General features: G+C 38.7%; 2 protein-coding genes across 13 annotated transcripts in view; one reads left to right on the top strand and one right to left on the bottom strand.

Moving 5' to 3' along the window:
* CEP44 (centrosomal protein 44) overlaps positions 1–13118 on the bottom strand; it is a 33008-nt gene extending 19890 nt beyond the window's left edge. For 2 of the 12 annotated variants that reach the window (XM_049863992.1, XM_049863991.1), the window contains exons 1-4: positions 12473–13090; positions 9964–9995; positions 8379–8536; positions 6746–6884 (exon numbers count right to left, since the gene is read on the bottom strand). In XM_049863992.1, coding sequence (XP_049719949.1) covers positions 6746–6834 — 89 coding nt within the window. In that variant the 5' untranslated portion in view covers positions 6835–6884; positions 8379–8536; positions 9964–9995; positions 12473–13090. Of the gene's footprint in view, positions 1–140; positions 217–6745; positions 6885–8378; positions 8537–9963; positions 9996–10930; positions 11040–12445 lie in introns of those variants that run through there. The other 10 variants (XM_049863982.1, XM_049863980.1, XM_049863989.1 and 7 more) reach the window with 10 other exon arrangements.
* Positions 13119–13249: 131 nt separating this feature from the next.
* FBXO8 (F-box protein 8) overlaps positions 13250–16776 on the top strand; it is a 57019-nt gene continuing 53492 nt past the window's right edge. Inside the window, exon 1 of the mRNA XM_049863994.1 lies at positions 13250–13339. The gene's annotated coding sequence lies outside the window, so the exon portion shown is untranslated. The remainder of the gene's footprint in view (positions 13340–16776) is intronic.

Raw genomic sequence — 16776 nt, 5'->3', positions numbered from 1 at the left:
AATAAAGAAAGAATACAAAAGTAGTTGTGAAAGTGAATATTTATCTAGGATAAGAAAAAGTATCAACTAATTACAGTTTTTTTTTAACAGACAAATACCACACAAAAATAAAAAAAGCCAGTAAAAAAAACTGTTTTTACCTTAGCTCTCCTGCACCAACAGTCTACCATAGTACGTATTTTCTCAAATTTAGCCTTACTTGATCTAGTCCATTTTCTATTAAGAAAACAAATGGACGGTGTTACAGTGGTCAAGCGCATTTGATGGCTTTGCGAACACTTGTTACATTACCTCACTTACTCTTCACAAAAATCTACAAAGGTAAATATGATGACTTCTAAGTTACAAATGAGGAAAGCACGGCTGGAAAAAGCACCTACTGTGACTAGGCTCGCCAGTTCACTATCTTCTATTTACATTAGGCTCATTCTAAATCTTTGCTTACATTAATTCCTCTAGTCTTGAAAGTCATCTCCTTCTTCTCTGCCTATCTGACTGCTATTCATTACGAATCATTTGTGAAATCTCAAGCCTTTCTATGAAAGAAGACAGTCAGGTGACTAACAGGCACATGAGGAAATGCTCGCAGTCATTAGCCATTAGAGAAATGCAAATCAAAACTACAATGAGATACCATTTCACCCCAACATTACTGGCACTAACCAAAAAAATGGAGCCCTGGTGGTGCAGTTGTTAAGAGCTTGGCTGCTAACCAAAAGGTGAGCAGTTCAAATCCACCAGCCACTCCTTGGAAACCCTATGGGGCAGTTCTACTCTGTCCTATACGGTCACTAATGAAAAAAATAGAAAATAACAAACACTGGAGAGGTTATGAGAAGACTGGAACTCTTATGCACTGCTGGAGGGAATGTAAAATGGTAAAACCACTACGGAAAACGATATGGTGCTTCCTTAAAAAGCTAGAAATAGAAATACCATATGTTCCAGCAATCCCACTCCTAGGAATATATCCTAAAGAAATAAGAGTCATTGCACCAATACACATATGCACATTCATGTTCATTGCAGCATTATTCACAATAGCAAAAAGATGGAAACAACCTAAGTGCCCATCAACATACGAATACATAAACAAATTATGGTACATGCATACAATAGAATACAATGATAAAAAACAACGATGAATCCATGAAACACCTCTCCACATGGATGAATCTGGATGGCATTATGCTGAGTGAAATAAATCAATCACAAAAGTACAAATACCGTATGACATCACTATTACAAAAACTCAAGAAAAGGTCTATATACAGAAAAAAAAATCTTTGATGGTTACAAGGGAAGAAAGGAGTAGGTAAGGGAAATCACTAACTAGATAGTAGACAAGTGTTAATTTAGGTGAAGAGAAATACAAAACACAATATAGGTGAAGTCAGTACAACTTGACCGAGGCAAAGTCATACAAGCTTCCAGACATAGCCAAACACCTTGAAGGACTGAGTTACTGGGACTGAGACCTGGAGAGCAAGGCCTCAGGGAACATCTAGGTCAACTGTGTAAGTTCATAAAGAAAATGTTCTACATCCTACTTTGGTGAGTAGCGTCTAGGACATTAAAAGCTTGAAAGCGGCCATTTAAGATATATCTATTGGTCCCATCCCATCTGGAGCAAAGGAGAATAAAGAAAACCAAAGACACAAGGAAAATATTAGTCCAAATAACATATGACCACACGAACCACAGCCTCCACCAGCCAGAGCCCAGAAGAACTAGATGGTTTCTAGCTACCACCACCAACTGCTCTGACAGGGATCATAATAGAAGGTACTGCACAGAGTAGGAAAAAAATGTAGAAAAAAAAATTTTTTAATGCACTGAAAAAAGACCAGACTTATTGGTCTGACAGAGACTGGAGGAACCTCCAAGACTATGGCCCTCGGACACCCTACTGACTCAGAACTGAAGCCACTTCCAAAGTCCACCTTTCAGCCAAAGATTAGACAGGCCTATGAAACAATCAAGAACACATGTGAGGAACCTGCTTCTTAGTTTAATCAAGTATAGGAGACCAAATGGGCAACACCTGCCCAAATGCAGATGAGAAGGCAGAAGGTACAGGAAAACTGGAAAATGGACATGGGGAACCCGGGGCAGAAACCGAGAGAGCGCTGACACATTATGGGATTGCAACCAATGTCACAAAACAATTTGTGTATACATTTTTGAATGAGAAACTAATTTGTGCTGTAAACTTTCACCTAAAGCACAATTAAAAAAAAAAAACAAAAAACCCTCAAGCCTTCCATGAAGCCACCCTCAATGAGGTTTCCCAGAATGACTCCCAGGTACTCAGGATCTGTTAACTCATTCTGTCTTGCACTATTTTCTAATTTCTACACATACGGATCTCATTTTCTCCATATGAAGTATCCTCGGATTCTCCCACAACACCACACAGGAGACATCTGTTCAATTAATCAATCACATTTGTTCAATGCACGTAATATTGTACTTACATAAAACATGTTGAAGACACGTATATAAATTTCCTCATCCCCCCACATTTTTTTTTTTTATAAGACAGAGAACAACACTATGATGACAACATTACATTTTGTTTTTCGGGACAAATATGAATTGTTTCCCTTTTAAGTTTGTCTGTGAAAAAAAAAATTTTTTTTTTTTTCTGTGAGTGCAGTAATATTTCACCCAATGAGAAAACAGCTCTGGCAACCTTGTTATCTGGATATAAACCAAAAACAGGAAATAAAAAAAATGCCGTTGAGAGGCAAAATAGTCCATTTTATGCACATTACAAATAGAAGACAGCCAGGCTACTTTTAACATCTCTTTTGTTAAATCACCTCAAAAAGCATGGTTATCTGGCTTCTAAAGACTTGCCAGATTAAAAACACTAAGAAAAACTGGTATTATAAACTGGCATGTGGACAGCAAAAGAAAAAAGATGGCAAGAAAAAAGAAAAAAAAAGTGATAAAACAATCAAAATATGCTGTGTGTATGTGTGTGGGTAGCAATTCAAGCCTCTCTGTGAAAGAAGCCTTACCTACACCTCAACAGACTCTGAAGAAATTACACCTACTCCTCACTTACTATCTCCTCACCCGACATTTAGTATTTATGACAGTAGTAAAAAAACCTACTATCCGACTATTTTGCGCTTTAATGAGGCGGTGGGCATATTGACAAAGGGTGCGGAACACCCCCTTCCTCGATGAGGGTCTCCAGGTAGCCTCTGGGAAGCTGGGCTGCACTGCCTATGCCTTCTGTTCCCTCCTGCCGGTGGGGCACTGAGTCCAGCTGCCTTGCGGGCCAGCCTCCTCCGTGGCCACAGCCTCTGGGTAGACACAGAGGCGGCTGTGAGCCAGCTGGCACCTGTTCTGGGTTCTCAGCTCCTGTGCAGCCCAAGGCCCTGCAGCTCAAAATCGCTGTTGGCGGGAAGGGAGTAAAGAAACAGGCATCGGAAAGGATGTCCGGAAGAAATGTGTGGAAGTTTAATGACATCCCAAAGTGAGTCGAACTGTGCCTGACACCTCTACCGTGATGGGGCCCAGTGCTCGGCCTGGCTCTCAGCACCCCTGCAGGAAGCCCCAAGCCTCAGTGGCTCGCCAAGACAGACTGCAGAACAGGCTCCAGGATCACGAACACGGGGCTTGCAGGGATGGGAGTGAAGTTCTAGAGGCTGCTCCATGAGGGAAGCTGTGACCCAGCACAGGAGGAAGGTAAAGTGGTCAAGCCATAGGCTGTCCAGTTACACAGCCCAGCTTTATCCAGCTTTCTCTCCTCCAAACTTCCCTCTCTGTGGAGGAATACTCTATAACTGAACTCATCAAAGTAAGGAGCACATCAGTAAATCTTAGCTGTTATTATTTCTATGACCATCTTTTCTAAATAAAAAAAATCAGACAAACGGATGGTCTGAAAACAGAAAAAAAAAAAAATCCTCCATTTTTGCGTAATTGATTTTCCACCACAACCTGGTCTTCGCAACCTCACCGTGTGGATAAGGAGTGGGTGTACTATGTTACAGAATAATCTAAAAGTTATCATTCTTAATGATGCACTTGGTCAATAAGAAAATTTAATGTTCACATGTTCTACTCAGAAGACACAAGAATAATCACTATATTTTAAATTATCTTTAATAAAATATCTTTTATAAAAATGTTGAAACTTAAAGTGATAAGCAGAAAATTCAACTACTCAAACTGGCTAAGTCTCTGCAAATTCTGTATAGTTCAGATTGTCATGTGTTTTGAGGAACTCTAAATTATGATTGGTACATACTGTGGGATTTGTTTCATATTTCCTGCTACATGTTTTCCTTACGTTCCTCATTATTGTTTCATTCTCTTAAATTTTCCATTTTCTCAACGGGGTAAAAAAAAAAAAAAGGGGGGGGTTAGCTTTCCCTAATGTACAATACAAAGCTCATTATTAAGGATTTTACTCAGTAGTTGGTTTAATCAAGTTTTACTACAGAACTTGAACATATGCCTGACCTGTCCCTTGACACTCATTTATTCAATAAACGTCTAATTAACTCTTAGTATGCACCAGGCACAATTCTCGATACGAAGATACTGCAGTGAAAAAAACAAAGTCCCAGACATCAGCTTACATTCTAGGATGAAAAAATATTCAAACGATCAGTCGATCATATCAGGTAAGGATAAGATTGCTAGGAAGAAAACGGGAGGATTAAGGGATAGAGAATGACAAGAGTATGTAGGATTTTGGATGGACATGAATACAGAAGAAATGTATTGCTTTCTACAAAAGCGAGTAATTCATATTTGGAAAAAGAAAACTAAAGGGTTTAAAAACCTTTAAAAAATGTGAGGGCTGCAGCAATTCCACTCCTAGATATATACCGTAGAGATCTAACAGAAGAGATACAGACTGTGTACACCTATGTTCACTGCAGCATGATTCACAATAGCAAAAAGACGGAAACAACCTAAGTGACCATCAATGGATGAACAGATAAATAAAATGTGGTACATACATATGATGGAATACCATGCAGCCATAAAGAAAAATGAGTACCCGGATAGTCTTGAAATGTGTAGGAACCTGGAGGACATTACACTGCGTGAAATAAGGACGAACACTGAATGATCTCACTTTTATGAAATGACAAGGATAGGTGGATATACAGAGACTGATGTCCATTGGCGGTTAGCAGAAGTGGGGAGGATGGGGAACCATTTCCAGAGAGCAGTCACTTTTTGTTTATGGTATAGGGAAAGGTAGCACTGAATGTGAGTGAAGTTTGCACAGTATAACTGGTATCATTAAGTTGTCGGTAAGAAAAAAGATGAATTGGTAAATGCTATGTTATACATGGAAACCCTGGTGACATAGTGTTATACATAGTTTTGCAACAGCAACCTATATAGATAGATACATATCAAAAATCAAATAGGAGCTACAGAAGCTGACACTTTTTAGACATAACCAGTCACCTCACAGGATTAGTTTTCTTGAAGACTTAGGGTCATAGTCTCATGGGTCAACTCAGTCAATTGGCATAACACAGTTCATAAGGTACATGTCCTATATCCTAGTTTGGTAAGTAGCATCTACAGTCTTAAAAGCTTGCAAACGGCCATCTAAGATACAACTATTGGTCTCGAGCAAGAAAGAATGAAGAAAATCTAAGAATCAGAGAAGGAACTGGAATACAGGACTAACTGTCTCCATGAACCTCCTCTACCTTGAGAACAGAACTAGATGGTACCCAGTTACCACTACAGAATGTTCTCATTAGGGTTACAACAGATGGATCCTGGCAGAAATGAAAAAAAAAAAAAGGAACTTCAAATGCGCAAAGAATCCGGACTTACCAGACTCACCAAGACTGGAAGAATCCCTGAGACCATTGCCCTGAGATACTCTTTAAACTTTGAACCAAAACTATCTCCTGAAGTCACCTTTTAACTAAATAGCAGGTTAGCTCAAAAAGTAAAGGATATCTCCCTTAAGTGCTGCACTCTATTAAAAAATTATCTAGATGAGACCAAATGGACAACCACTACCCTAAAGCATAGATGAGAAGGCCGGGAGATAGTAAGACTAAGCTAATGGGAATGGAACAATCAGAATGGAAACAATGAGAGGGCTGATACAACGTGAAGGATGTAACCAATGTCACTGAACTGTATGCGTAGAAATTGAATGGGAACCTGTTTTGCTGTGTATACTTTCGCCAGAAATACAAAAAATATATTTTAAAAAGTGGGACCTGTTAAATGGGATAGCTTAGTGATAATAATAATCTTCAAGCATGGTATAGGTTGCCATAAGAAATCTATTGACAGTAATTTTTTCTATCCAAAAGAAAACAGTCTTGTATAAAACCTGTTTTCCATAAAAAGGAATAAACAAAGAATTAGGCTGGCAAGAAATGACTGCAAATTCTGCTCTATCATCTAACTGAACGTGAGAGGGGGGTAGAATACATAACTAATGAAATCCACTATACTTCTATGAGTTTAAAAGTTGTACAGCAACCACACCCACTGGGCTGTGCCTCTGAAAGGTGTTTTAAATCTCTTGGGTTTAATTTTTCATTAATTCCTATGTACCTAAAAACAAAGTCCTATAATTCCCTGCTTACTAAATAAATGCTTTCATCATTTCAAGATAAATTTAAACAGCATGCTGATAAATTGGTATCTTTGCAGATATTGCCCCCCATGTCCAATATCATCTCAAATCATTACCAAAAAGAACACAAATAAGTTTGAAAGTATACCTTACCCTATACAATCCACCTCCTTAGGATAATTTAGTGAGCGAAGTACTTGTTCCAGGTTCCGTAAGCTTCTTTTTAAGTCACCTGTTGCCATTATTTAACGCTAGATTCACCTCCAGCTCTTGAAAAAACTTAGTATTTTACCTAAAAATAAAAATCCATAACACTGATTTTAAGTGTTTATTTTTCCAAGTTTCTCTATTCTGTTTATATCTCTGCTGACACTTATCATAGTTATACTATTTTTACCTAATTTATCTTCCACTTTGGTCTTGTGGAAACCCTGGTGGTGTAGAGCTTAAGTGCTAGGGCTGCTAACCAAAAGATCAGCAGTTCGAATCCACCAGGTGCTCCTTGGAAACTCTGTGGGGCAGTTCTACTCTGTCCTATAGGGTCGCTATGAGTCAGAATCGACTCAATGGCATTGGGTTTGGTTTGGTTTTTTTTTGGTATTGGTCTAGTACTGCCTTGTATCTACTATATATGCCTGAATATAAGGTAAAATTTTTTCTCCCAAGTTTTTTTCTTTATATTCATGTTATTACAATGTGTCTCATATTTTAAAGCTCTCCCCAAAACTTCATCTTGAACAGAAATGTATCACTTCGGAAAACATATCAACCTGAAAAAACCTCGTTTATGGGATGACACTTGACCCCCTACATCACACCAGTCACAAAATTAATTCCATACTTACTGAAGACCTTAGTGTGAATGGTAAAACAAGAGAGTGAAAAGATAAGCCATTGAATGAAAGATGATGTTGGCAACATACACAATCAATAAAGGACTCAGAACTAGAATATGTAAACAACATTTTACTAAGCAATAAGAAAAAGAAAGACAACTCAATAGAAAAATGGGCAAGAGACTTGAATGGGAACTTTACAAAAGAGTAAACATTTAAAAAGATACTCATTTTATTAGTCATTAGGAAATTACAAAGTAAATTCAAAATGCAAGGCTGCAGAGCATCTGAAACTCTCACACAAAGCTGTGAAAGGGTAAACTGGTACGATTACTTTAGAAAACTGGCAATATTTACTAAACGTGATATACATAAAGCCTGTAAAAAAGAACACAATGCCTATAAATACACGTTATAGACCGAATTAAGTCCCCTCAAATGTGTTATAAATCTTAACCCCTAAACCTGTGGTTAAAATCTCAGTTGGGAATGGGTTTTCTTTGTTATACTAATGAGATAGCATTAGTGTAGAGAATAAGTCAATGTCTTTTGAGATATAAAAGAGCAGATTAAACAGGTAAGGAAGCAGAGATGGGTGAAGATAGATGCCATGCCACATGAAGATCACCAAGGAGCCAGGGAATAGAAGTTGAAAAGAGATCAGGACTTTCCTTCCCAGCAGAGAGAGAAAAAAAGCTTTCCCTTAGAGATGGTGCCCTGAATTTGGACTTCTAGCCTCCTAAACTATGAGAAAATAAACTTCTGTTTGTTAAAGCTACCCACTTATGGTATTTCTGCTACAGCAACAATAGATAACCAAGACAATGCACAGCAAAAATACATATACATGTACACCAAAACACATGTACAATATTTGGGATTTTTAAATAAAACAGCCTTTTTAAACCCCCAGATAAATTATGCCATGTAGTTATATTTAAATGACTCACTTTACTGTATGGAGTAGGGCTTTTATATGGAGTCTTCGGGTGATGCAGATGGTTAAGGGCTTGACTACGAACTGAAAGGCTGGCAGTTCGAACCCACCCAGAGGTGCCTTGGGAGACAGTCCTGGAGAGTTGCTCCCAAAAGGTCAGTCTTGACAACCCTAGGGAGCAATTACGCTGTGAACACATGATGTCACCATGAGTCAGAATTGACTCAATGGTAACTAACAGCAATAGGACTGGACTTTCAATGGACTCTCAAAGAAGTTATTCTCAAAAGAGATGTGAAATCAATCAGTCATTAAGAAACTTTGCTGGGAGAAAATTTGGGGGGAACCATATATCAAATAAGAGACGGATATCCAGAATATATAAAGAAGTAAAACTTTGCAAAACGACAAACAGCCCACTCAAAAAATAGGCGAAGGACCTGAACAGACGTTTCACCAAAGAGGATATACAAATGGCCAATAAGCACATGAAAAGATAGTCATAGTTGTTAACCATTCCAAAAAAAAAAAAACCCAAACCCACTGCTGTCAATTCCAAATCATAGTGAGAGCTGCCCCATAAGGTTTCCGAGGAGCAGCTGGTGGATTCAAACTGCTGACCTTTTGTTAGCAGCCAAACGCTTAAACACTGCACCACCAGGGCCCCCATTAGCCATCAGGGAGATGCAAATCACAACCACAGTGAGATACCACTTCTCCTCCCTTTAGTAATGCTAAGACTTAAAAAAAAGGAAAATAACAAATGTTGGCAAGGATGTGGAAAAATTGTAACCCTCATCCACTGTCAGTGGGAATGCAAAATGGTACAGCTGCTGCAGAAAAGTTTGGTGCTTTCTCAAAAAGTGAAACACAGAGCAGCCACATGAGCTGGCAATTCCACTCTCATGCACATATACCCAAGGGGCTTGAAAGCTGCCACGCAAACAGACACATGTACACCAATGTTCACTGCAGCACTACGCACAATAGCCAAAGGGTGGAAATAATCCAAATGTTCATCAACAAATGAATGGATAAACAAAATGTAGTATATACATACAATACTACCCTGCCATCAAGAGAAACGAAGTCCTGATACATGCCACAACAGGAATGAACCTTAAAAACATTCCGCTCAGTGGAATATGTCAATCACAAAAGGACAAATATTGTATGATCTCACTAATATGAAAAACCTAGAGTACGCAAAGGTATAGAGATCAGAGTTTAATCGTAGTTGCCAGTGGAAGGAGAGCGTGAGAAAAGATCAAATCATTGTTTAGGAAGCGCTGAGTTTCTGTTTATGGTGACGGGAAACTTGACAATGGATATTGGTGATGTTTGTACATATAATTGACGTAATTGGTCTCACTGAATTGTACACTCGAAAAATGTTAAATCGACAAATGTTGTGTTATCTATATTTTTACAATTTAAAATAATAAAAAGAACCTTTGCTGGAAGAGACGATGAAAAGTTTCTGAACTACAAGTCTAGTCAACTCAAACCAGTAAGGCGAGGCTCAATGACACACTCAAAAATATCTATTTTAACTGTACATGGACATGCCATAGAAGGAAAATAATATATAACAATACCTTGATTATTGAATCCTCTGGAAATGAAGCTCCTTTAAAATGAAGTCATTGATATTAAAAACAAAAGAGAAAAATTCAGAAATCAGGTTAAGTAAAGTTAGTATGATGTTTTCTCCCAAAACAGCATTCAAGTAGTTGCCCAGAACACAAATCATTTCCTGACACACCTTCTCTGTGTCTACTCATAACTAATAGATAATAACGCTAGTAATTTGCAAAAGCCTAAATTTAGTAAGCTTTCTATTTTAAGTGTCTAGTGTCCTGTTTCCGTATTGTTTTCCCCAGGGAAGAGTGACTGTTCCCTCTATTTAGGGACACAGTAACTTCCTGTTGCTAGCCTCCTCTGCTTTATCAATGCAGTAAAAAATAAGTTATTGAGTATACTTTTATATATTTGTGCATAAGTTTTGGTCACTATTTTACAATCAGTTATCTCAACTTTACATTTTATCAGTTTAATTTCATAACTTTAGGCATAGGAATTGCAGGTACAGTCAAATGGGAGATAACCAAATAAAGAGAAATGATCCAGAAATCACATTATACAAAACACTGGCAAAGAAGGTAAACTATATTTAACATCTTCTAGGATGACTGGGGACAGATGTACACAAAGGATAACAGAGATGACTTCCCAAAACTGGTCTTTACTTTCCTGGGAAAGACAAAGAATTAGCTAATCTGGCCTTAGCTACAAGAAACCTTCTTGGCTGTTGTCATTGGCCAGCTTTTTCTAGTTTCCAGATCCATCTATCTTAACACAATTTTCTAAAGGTGTTTTCTTCCCCTATGGCATTCTAAAACTTTATACAAACTGTATCTCTCCCCCAAAGACTTCCTTTAATTTTCCAGATGTGTATTCCATCTTTCCAGTATATGTAATTTTGTTTAATACTTCATAGTATCTTTCCATTTTTCCTTTTTCTGATTTCCTGGAACACATTACAATCACTTATGTTGTGTCTACCTCTGGTAATGGAATTTCTGACAATAAAGTATGTCCCTGGAACACATCCTCTTCATTAACAGCAGAATAAATATTTTGAAGAAGAGTGAGATACAAGTACAGCTTGGATCTGTAGGTGAAGGAGATAAGTGATAAAACAGGATAGAAAAAATAAAGCAATCAAAAATGTGTACTATAGAGAAAAAAAAATCCCCCAAATATAAGGGGAAAAAATTACAGCTACTGGCCTACGTTATCATGAAAGGCTTGAGTAAGTCTCTTATAAAATTTTTTTAAAAATTAAAATATTCAAAAAGCCAATCTTCTGCTTATGCACATCTTAACACAGTACTTTCAGAGAAGACGAAAAATAACTTACTTTTAAAATGACATTTCCACTTTATAACACTTAGCAATAAAATTACAAGCAGAAAGAAGATATTACTCAGCTTATATTACAGATTAAACCAACAACAAGGTCTCACCATATTGCTTTCTAACTTCCTCCCAAGGGTTCTGCCTACAAGTCAGATCTGCCCAACTTAATTTATTAGGGAGAGGTGGTGAAAATGGATACCACTGCACGTTAAGATTTTTTAATCTGCTCTTTAGAGGTGATTAAATGATGCTCCCCATGGAATGCCATTGGATTCAAAGTGATTTTTTCAGAGTGAAGCCAACTGCCCTGAAGCTATTATAGTCTATGACTAAGGGTTTATGACATAGCCCATGACACTCAAGAATCCCTAAAAACCGTGCACAAGAAATTAAGAAAGGAGTAAAGATGAGAGAAATTGTAGTTTATGAAGATTTTCGCAAAAGATATTCGGGAAATACTGCTCTAAGGAATAGGAAGACAAGTCTGAGAAAGGCTGAAAAAACTGAAAAGAAACAAAGGGAGTAAGGAACAAGTATAGAGCTCTGTGGGACTGCTGTTTTCACATACAAAACTGTTAAACATTTTGTGGATAATTTAAGAAAAAGTCTACTATTGACATAATTCCAGGATAAAAAAAGGATAATAAAAATCTCAAGATGGATTTTTAATTAAAAAACCCATTGCCTACGAGTCAATTCCGACTAATAGCGACCCTATAAGACAGAATAAAACTGCCTCATGGGGTTTCCAAGGCTGTAAATCTTTACGGAAGCAGACTACCACATCTTCCTCTCTTAGCGCAGCTGGTGGGTTTGAATCGCTAACCTTTCGGATAGCAAAAGAGCCTTAACCACTGCGCCACCAGGGCGCCTAGATTCTTCAGAATGAAGGAAAAACCTGTCGTCCTCTAGTGAAGTGCAAGCAAAGAAAAAAAAAAAAAAAAGACTACTCTCATCTCTTCCTTCTGGGCAGTATTTCCGAAGAGTCGAATCGCTCCTCAGCTCAGATGACCCCATAGAAGCAATCAATCCGGCTATAACTTCCCAACCCTAAATCGCAACCTAGTCTGAAAGGATTCGCTGGCACCACTCTTCCTACTTCTCTGCTATCAAGAGATATACCAGTTGGGGCATTACCTAGGGCTTCCCTCCCTTCACCTGATTTAAAAGGATGAAAAGGCAGACCTGGTCCTCAGCCACCCTCCAGGGCCTGGGTAAGGGTAGCGGAAAGAGGCGACCTCTGTCCAACCTAGGGCGCAGCCTCTCCGCCTCCCCCGGGTGTTCCTAGCGGCCGCTGGGCGGGGAAGGGGGCTTCGAAGGCCCCTGGACCAGCAGGACAAGGGAAGGGGGCGGGAGCGTATGGAACCAGAGAGACACCGACGCCCAGCTTCCCGCAACGACTTCCTGAGACCCGGCACCTGAGACCGGGCACCTGCGCTCCGGCACCTGCGCTTCGGCTGCTTCTCGCGCCGACCGTTTGTATTTGGAACCGCGGGTTGAAGCGCGCCACTCTCCGCGGCAAGAGCTTCAAAGCTGCCGGCTCGTCAGCGCTCCGGGATTCCTCCCTGCAGATTCCACACCTCGTTCATCTAGACCCTGAGAAGACTGACTCTGCTGAGAGCCTTCTCAGTGAGCAGTCCGATCCCAAATTGCAAGTAAGAAATTTTCATAGTTTAGATGGTCAGAGCGTCTCGAGCTGCGAAGTGAAAAGCAAGGAATCTATAGCGAATCGTAAACAACGGGGATAAAAATACTTTTTCTTTAAGGACCAGAACCTGCAACGTCACTTCCGGCAACAATAGGAAACGTCAAAACTCGGGCCGTCTGCGCCTCTGGCCGCTGCAGGTTGAAGTAGGCTGAGTTCAGAGGAGCCTGGCGCTGCTGCTGGTACTCTTGGCACCGTCACCTCCACCGACGCGAGCAAGTTAAGTTTGAACCGGCTTCTCCATGGCCTGGGTGCCAGTTCCCGGCTGAGGCATTTTCCTTTTGGCTAACAGCCCCCGCCCAGAGGCCGATTCGTCGCGGCGGCGGTGGAGATCGCAGGTCGCTCAGGTACAAAGGTCTTGTCTCTTTTTCCCTCACAACCTCCACTTTTCTTCTCGGAAATAGACAGCCGGTACTTGTCAGTTGGCAGAAACTTGCCGACCAACAAGAGTTTGGGACCAATGACAACGCAAAGCATGTTGAGTGACAGCTGTGATAGCTTGTTAAAGTAAGGAATCGGAGTCAGGAGGCGGGAGCGGGGTGTGGTCCGTGTTTCTAGGCCATTGGGGTATAGGTCAGCGTGGGTCCCCAGGTAGTGTGACCCAACATCATTCTTAAATAAAGCCGAGATATGACAAGAGTTACTTTCTTCTGGGCCGATTGTTGCTTTTCAGGAAATTAGAGTTTTATTTTGATGCCTATGCATATGTTTTGGTTCCTTACTTTCCATTATATATTAATGTAAACACAAAAAGTTAAGGTCTAAAAAATATTTAAAAAGTTAGGGTTACGGTGGATTGCAGTTGCTTCATCCGTCAAATTTTTTGGTTAAAATCTGGGAAACTATTATTAATTTTTTCTTATTTGTTTCTCTGCGACTGGAATCTAATCGCCCTTTCATAGTGGGTACTCAGTAAACATTACTCATTAGGTAAAACAGCGTAAATGAATCGTGATCCTCAGTTATGTAAGATTGTGTTTATATTTTAGGTTCTGTATGTTTTTTTTTTTTTATGTAGCAATTTAACAATTGCGTCTACTTGTTTTAAAAGTGAAATTTTTATTTTAAGGATCCTAAGTGTTTCTTCCCAAATCATTATATCATGACTTTTCATTTTAGCCTTCCTTCCCCTTCTTTTCATCTTTGGAGTTTGATAACCATATTTCTGAGATAGGAGGGATTTTGTCTTCGTTTTTCCTAAGAAAATGACTTACAAGATAGAGCAGGTCTCAAGATAAGGAATAAATTTTATTATGTTTTCAAGGTTGAATAGGAAGATTACCGTTTTTATCCAGTTAACCTGACAGTTTGTCTGATAAGGTACTATGTTAGTTATCTACTGCTGAGTAACGAAGTACCCCCAAATTTAGCAGCTTAAAGTAACAAACATTTATTATTTCAGTTTTTGTGAGGGCATAGGTCCCTCATCACATGGGCCTCTCTATAGGGTTGCCTTACAATGTGGCAATAGGGTTTCCCTAGGGAGAGTGATCTAAGAGAGAGCACCTAAAACGGATCCCACAGTCTTGTATAACCTGTTCTCAGAAGTGACATCCCATCACTACTGCCATGCTGTATGTGTTTCAAGTGAGTCAGTAAGTCCAACGCAAACAGAAGGGTAAAATCTGACACAAGGGCATGAGTCCCAGAAGGCAGAGATCATTGGGACTATCTTAGAGGCTGCCTACCAGGTACCCCGGCTGATGACTTTTAGGAGGTAATAAAAAAAAAAATTAGGAGGTAGTAGGTAGGAATAATTTAACAAAAATGTTCAAGAGAAATGCAATCAGACAAGGAGAAATGTGAGACTTTTAAGAAATAGATTTGTACAAGCATTACCTCTCTTGAAAAAAACATGTTTTGCCTTTTTGATTATTATTAATTATTTGAAGAGGGTCTTACTCCTTATTTTCTTTGGGAATCTTTGCTTGAGGAATGATATATGATAGAGGAATCACACACTGGAGGGTATATGACAGCTGGAAAATATATGCTCCTTACCGACTGCCATTTTATATGGTTGAAATTGAGTCTAAGTTAATATGAGCCAAGATAGCTTTAAGAGGGACAGAAGTTAGGAAAGATTTTGAGGTAAGTGTTGAAAGAATGCCTGTCAGCGGCAGCCTTTGTGTTGGTGTGAGATCAAAGAAGGGGTGGAGGAGGAGTGTCTTAGAATAGAAAGGTATCTTGGATGCCTCCTTTTTAAACGTTATTAGTTGGTACATAGCACCTTCTTTCCTCATTACTTGTCTGTGTATCTCCAGCACAGCTTTTGTCAATGAACTGTAAACTTACTGGAGATAAAAAGTACAGTGGTTTCAAGGGTTTGTTGGAGTGTCACCATTTTGGCTGTCACCCAATGTAAGATTGCTTACATGTCTTCCCCGTTTGAAAGATGTTGTAAATCGTTAACAGTAAAGTACTATTCAGGTTTGTCTCTGATACCTGAGGTGCTAAACACTAACAGTTCTCAAAATGTAAATTTGGCTTTTAAATATTGGGCTCCCTTTCAGGTAAACACACTTCATTTATAGTAAATTGCAGCCAATTTATTGATATTGTTCTGGGCCCTTCAGTGTCTGCAAAATTTTAAACAGATAATCAAGAAAAATAACATAGTTAAATACTTTCAATCACAAAATATGTTATGGTAATAACTACTAGATAAGCCAAAACATACATCATAATTTATTATATATGATCAGATTAGTGGGGGCTATTTTATGTGTTCACTGGGCTTTTGTGTAGGTTAAAAATATTATTTTTTCCATTTCACAGTATACAAACATGAATTACCAAGAGATTGAGCTGTTCTTTGCTCTCAGTGCTATGAAATTAGTCATTCAAGTTTATGGTTTTCTAGTCTACTGCTTAGAAAACTACTAGTGTACAACTATTTTATTTTTTTCTGTGTCTCCATTCGTATTTGGAAACTGAAGCTATTCCATTGGCTGGCCCATGATAATGCATTGAAATCATTAAAACTGAAGTCTGTGAAATATACATCTAGCTCATGTTGCTTTATTATTTTACTTAGTAATTTTAAACAATTTAATGAAATACATCTAGTTCTGTACCTTTATGTTCATGTTTCTTTTCTTATTAATTTATTTTTCTGACAAATTTCTTGACATACACTCTAAAGTAAACTGAAAGATCCTTAGCTTACTTGAGTAAGTTTACATCCTATTTGGGGCAAGTACTTTAGCGATATATAGATGAGGAAAGATATTTACGATTTCAAGTTTAGGCATCAGGCTTAGGGAGCTTAGCTTTGTGATCAGCAGTTTGTTTATTCTTCAAGAATAGATTGCATAGGATTTCATAAGGTGTTTGAATGAAAGAACCAGATTTTAACAAGAGAGTCAAGCTTGGAGAACCCCTATCTGCTCTTCCATGTAGTGGTTTGTAGAAGTCATGAGTATGGGGGAAAGAAGGAATGGATAGGACAGATGCTAAATACATACACATCCATCTCTATCACCTCTCCTTTTATTTTTCTAGAGTCATAGAATTTTATAGGTAAAGGCAACCTTAGAGGTCAAGTTCAAACCCCTTGTTTACAGGGGAGGGAACAGACTTCAAAATTTAAGTGAATTTCCCATTGCTCACAACTAGCCAAAGAAGAAAGCTTAATCAAATCCATGTTTTCTTCCAGTCTCTTTTCATTATTGGATGTTTTCTCCTCTCATTTCTGACTTTGTCTCGTTCCGTGTTGCCCTCAATATTTATTTTAGTATCTTGCTTCATTTGTATAAAGGCAGTAGGCAGTTCAGTGAGAATT

This window comes from Elephas maximus, chromosome 21 (assembly GCF_024166365.1).
Source record: "Elephas maximus indicus isolate mEleMax1 chromosome 21, mEleMax1 primary haplotype, whole genome shotgun sequence".
Lineage (NCBI taxonomy): Eukaryota > Metazoa > Chordata > Mammalia > Proboscidea > Elephantidae > Elephas > Elephas maximus.
This window is presented reverse-complemented; position numbering and strand designations above follow the sequence as displayed.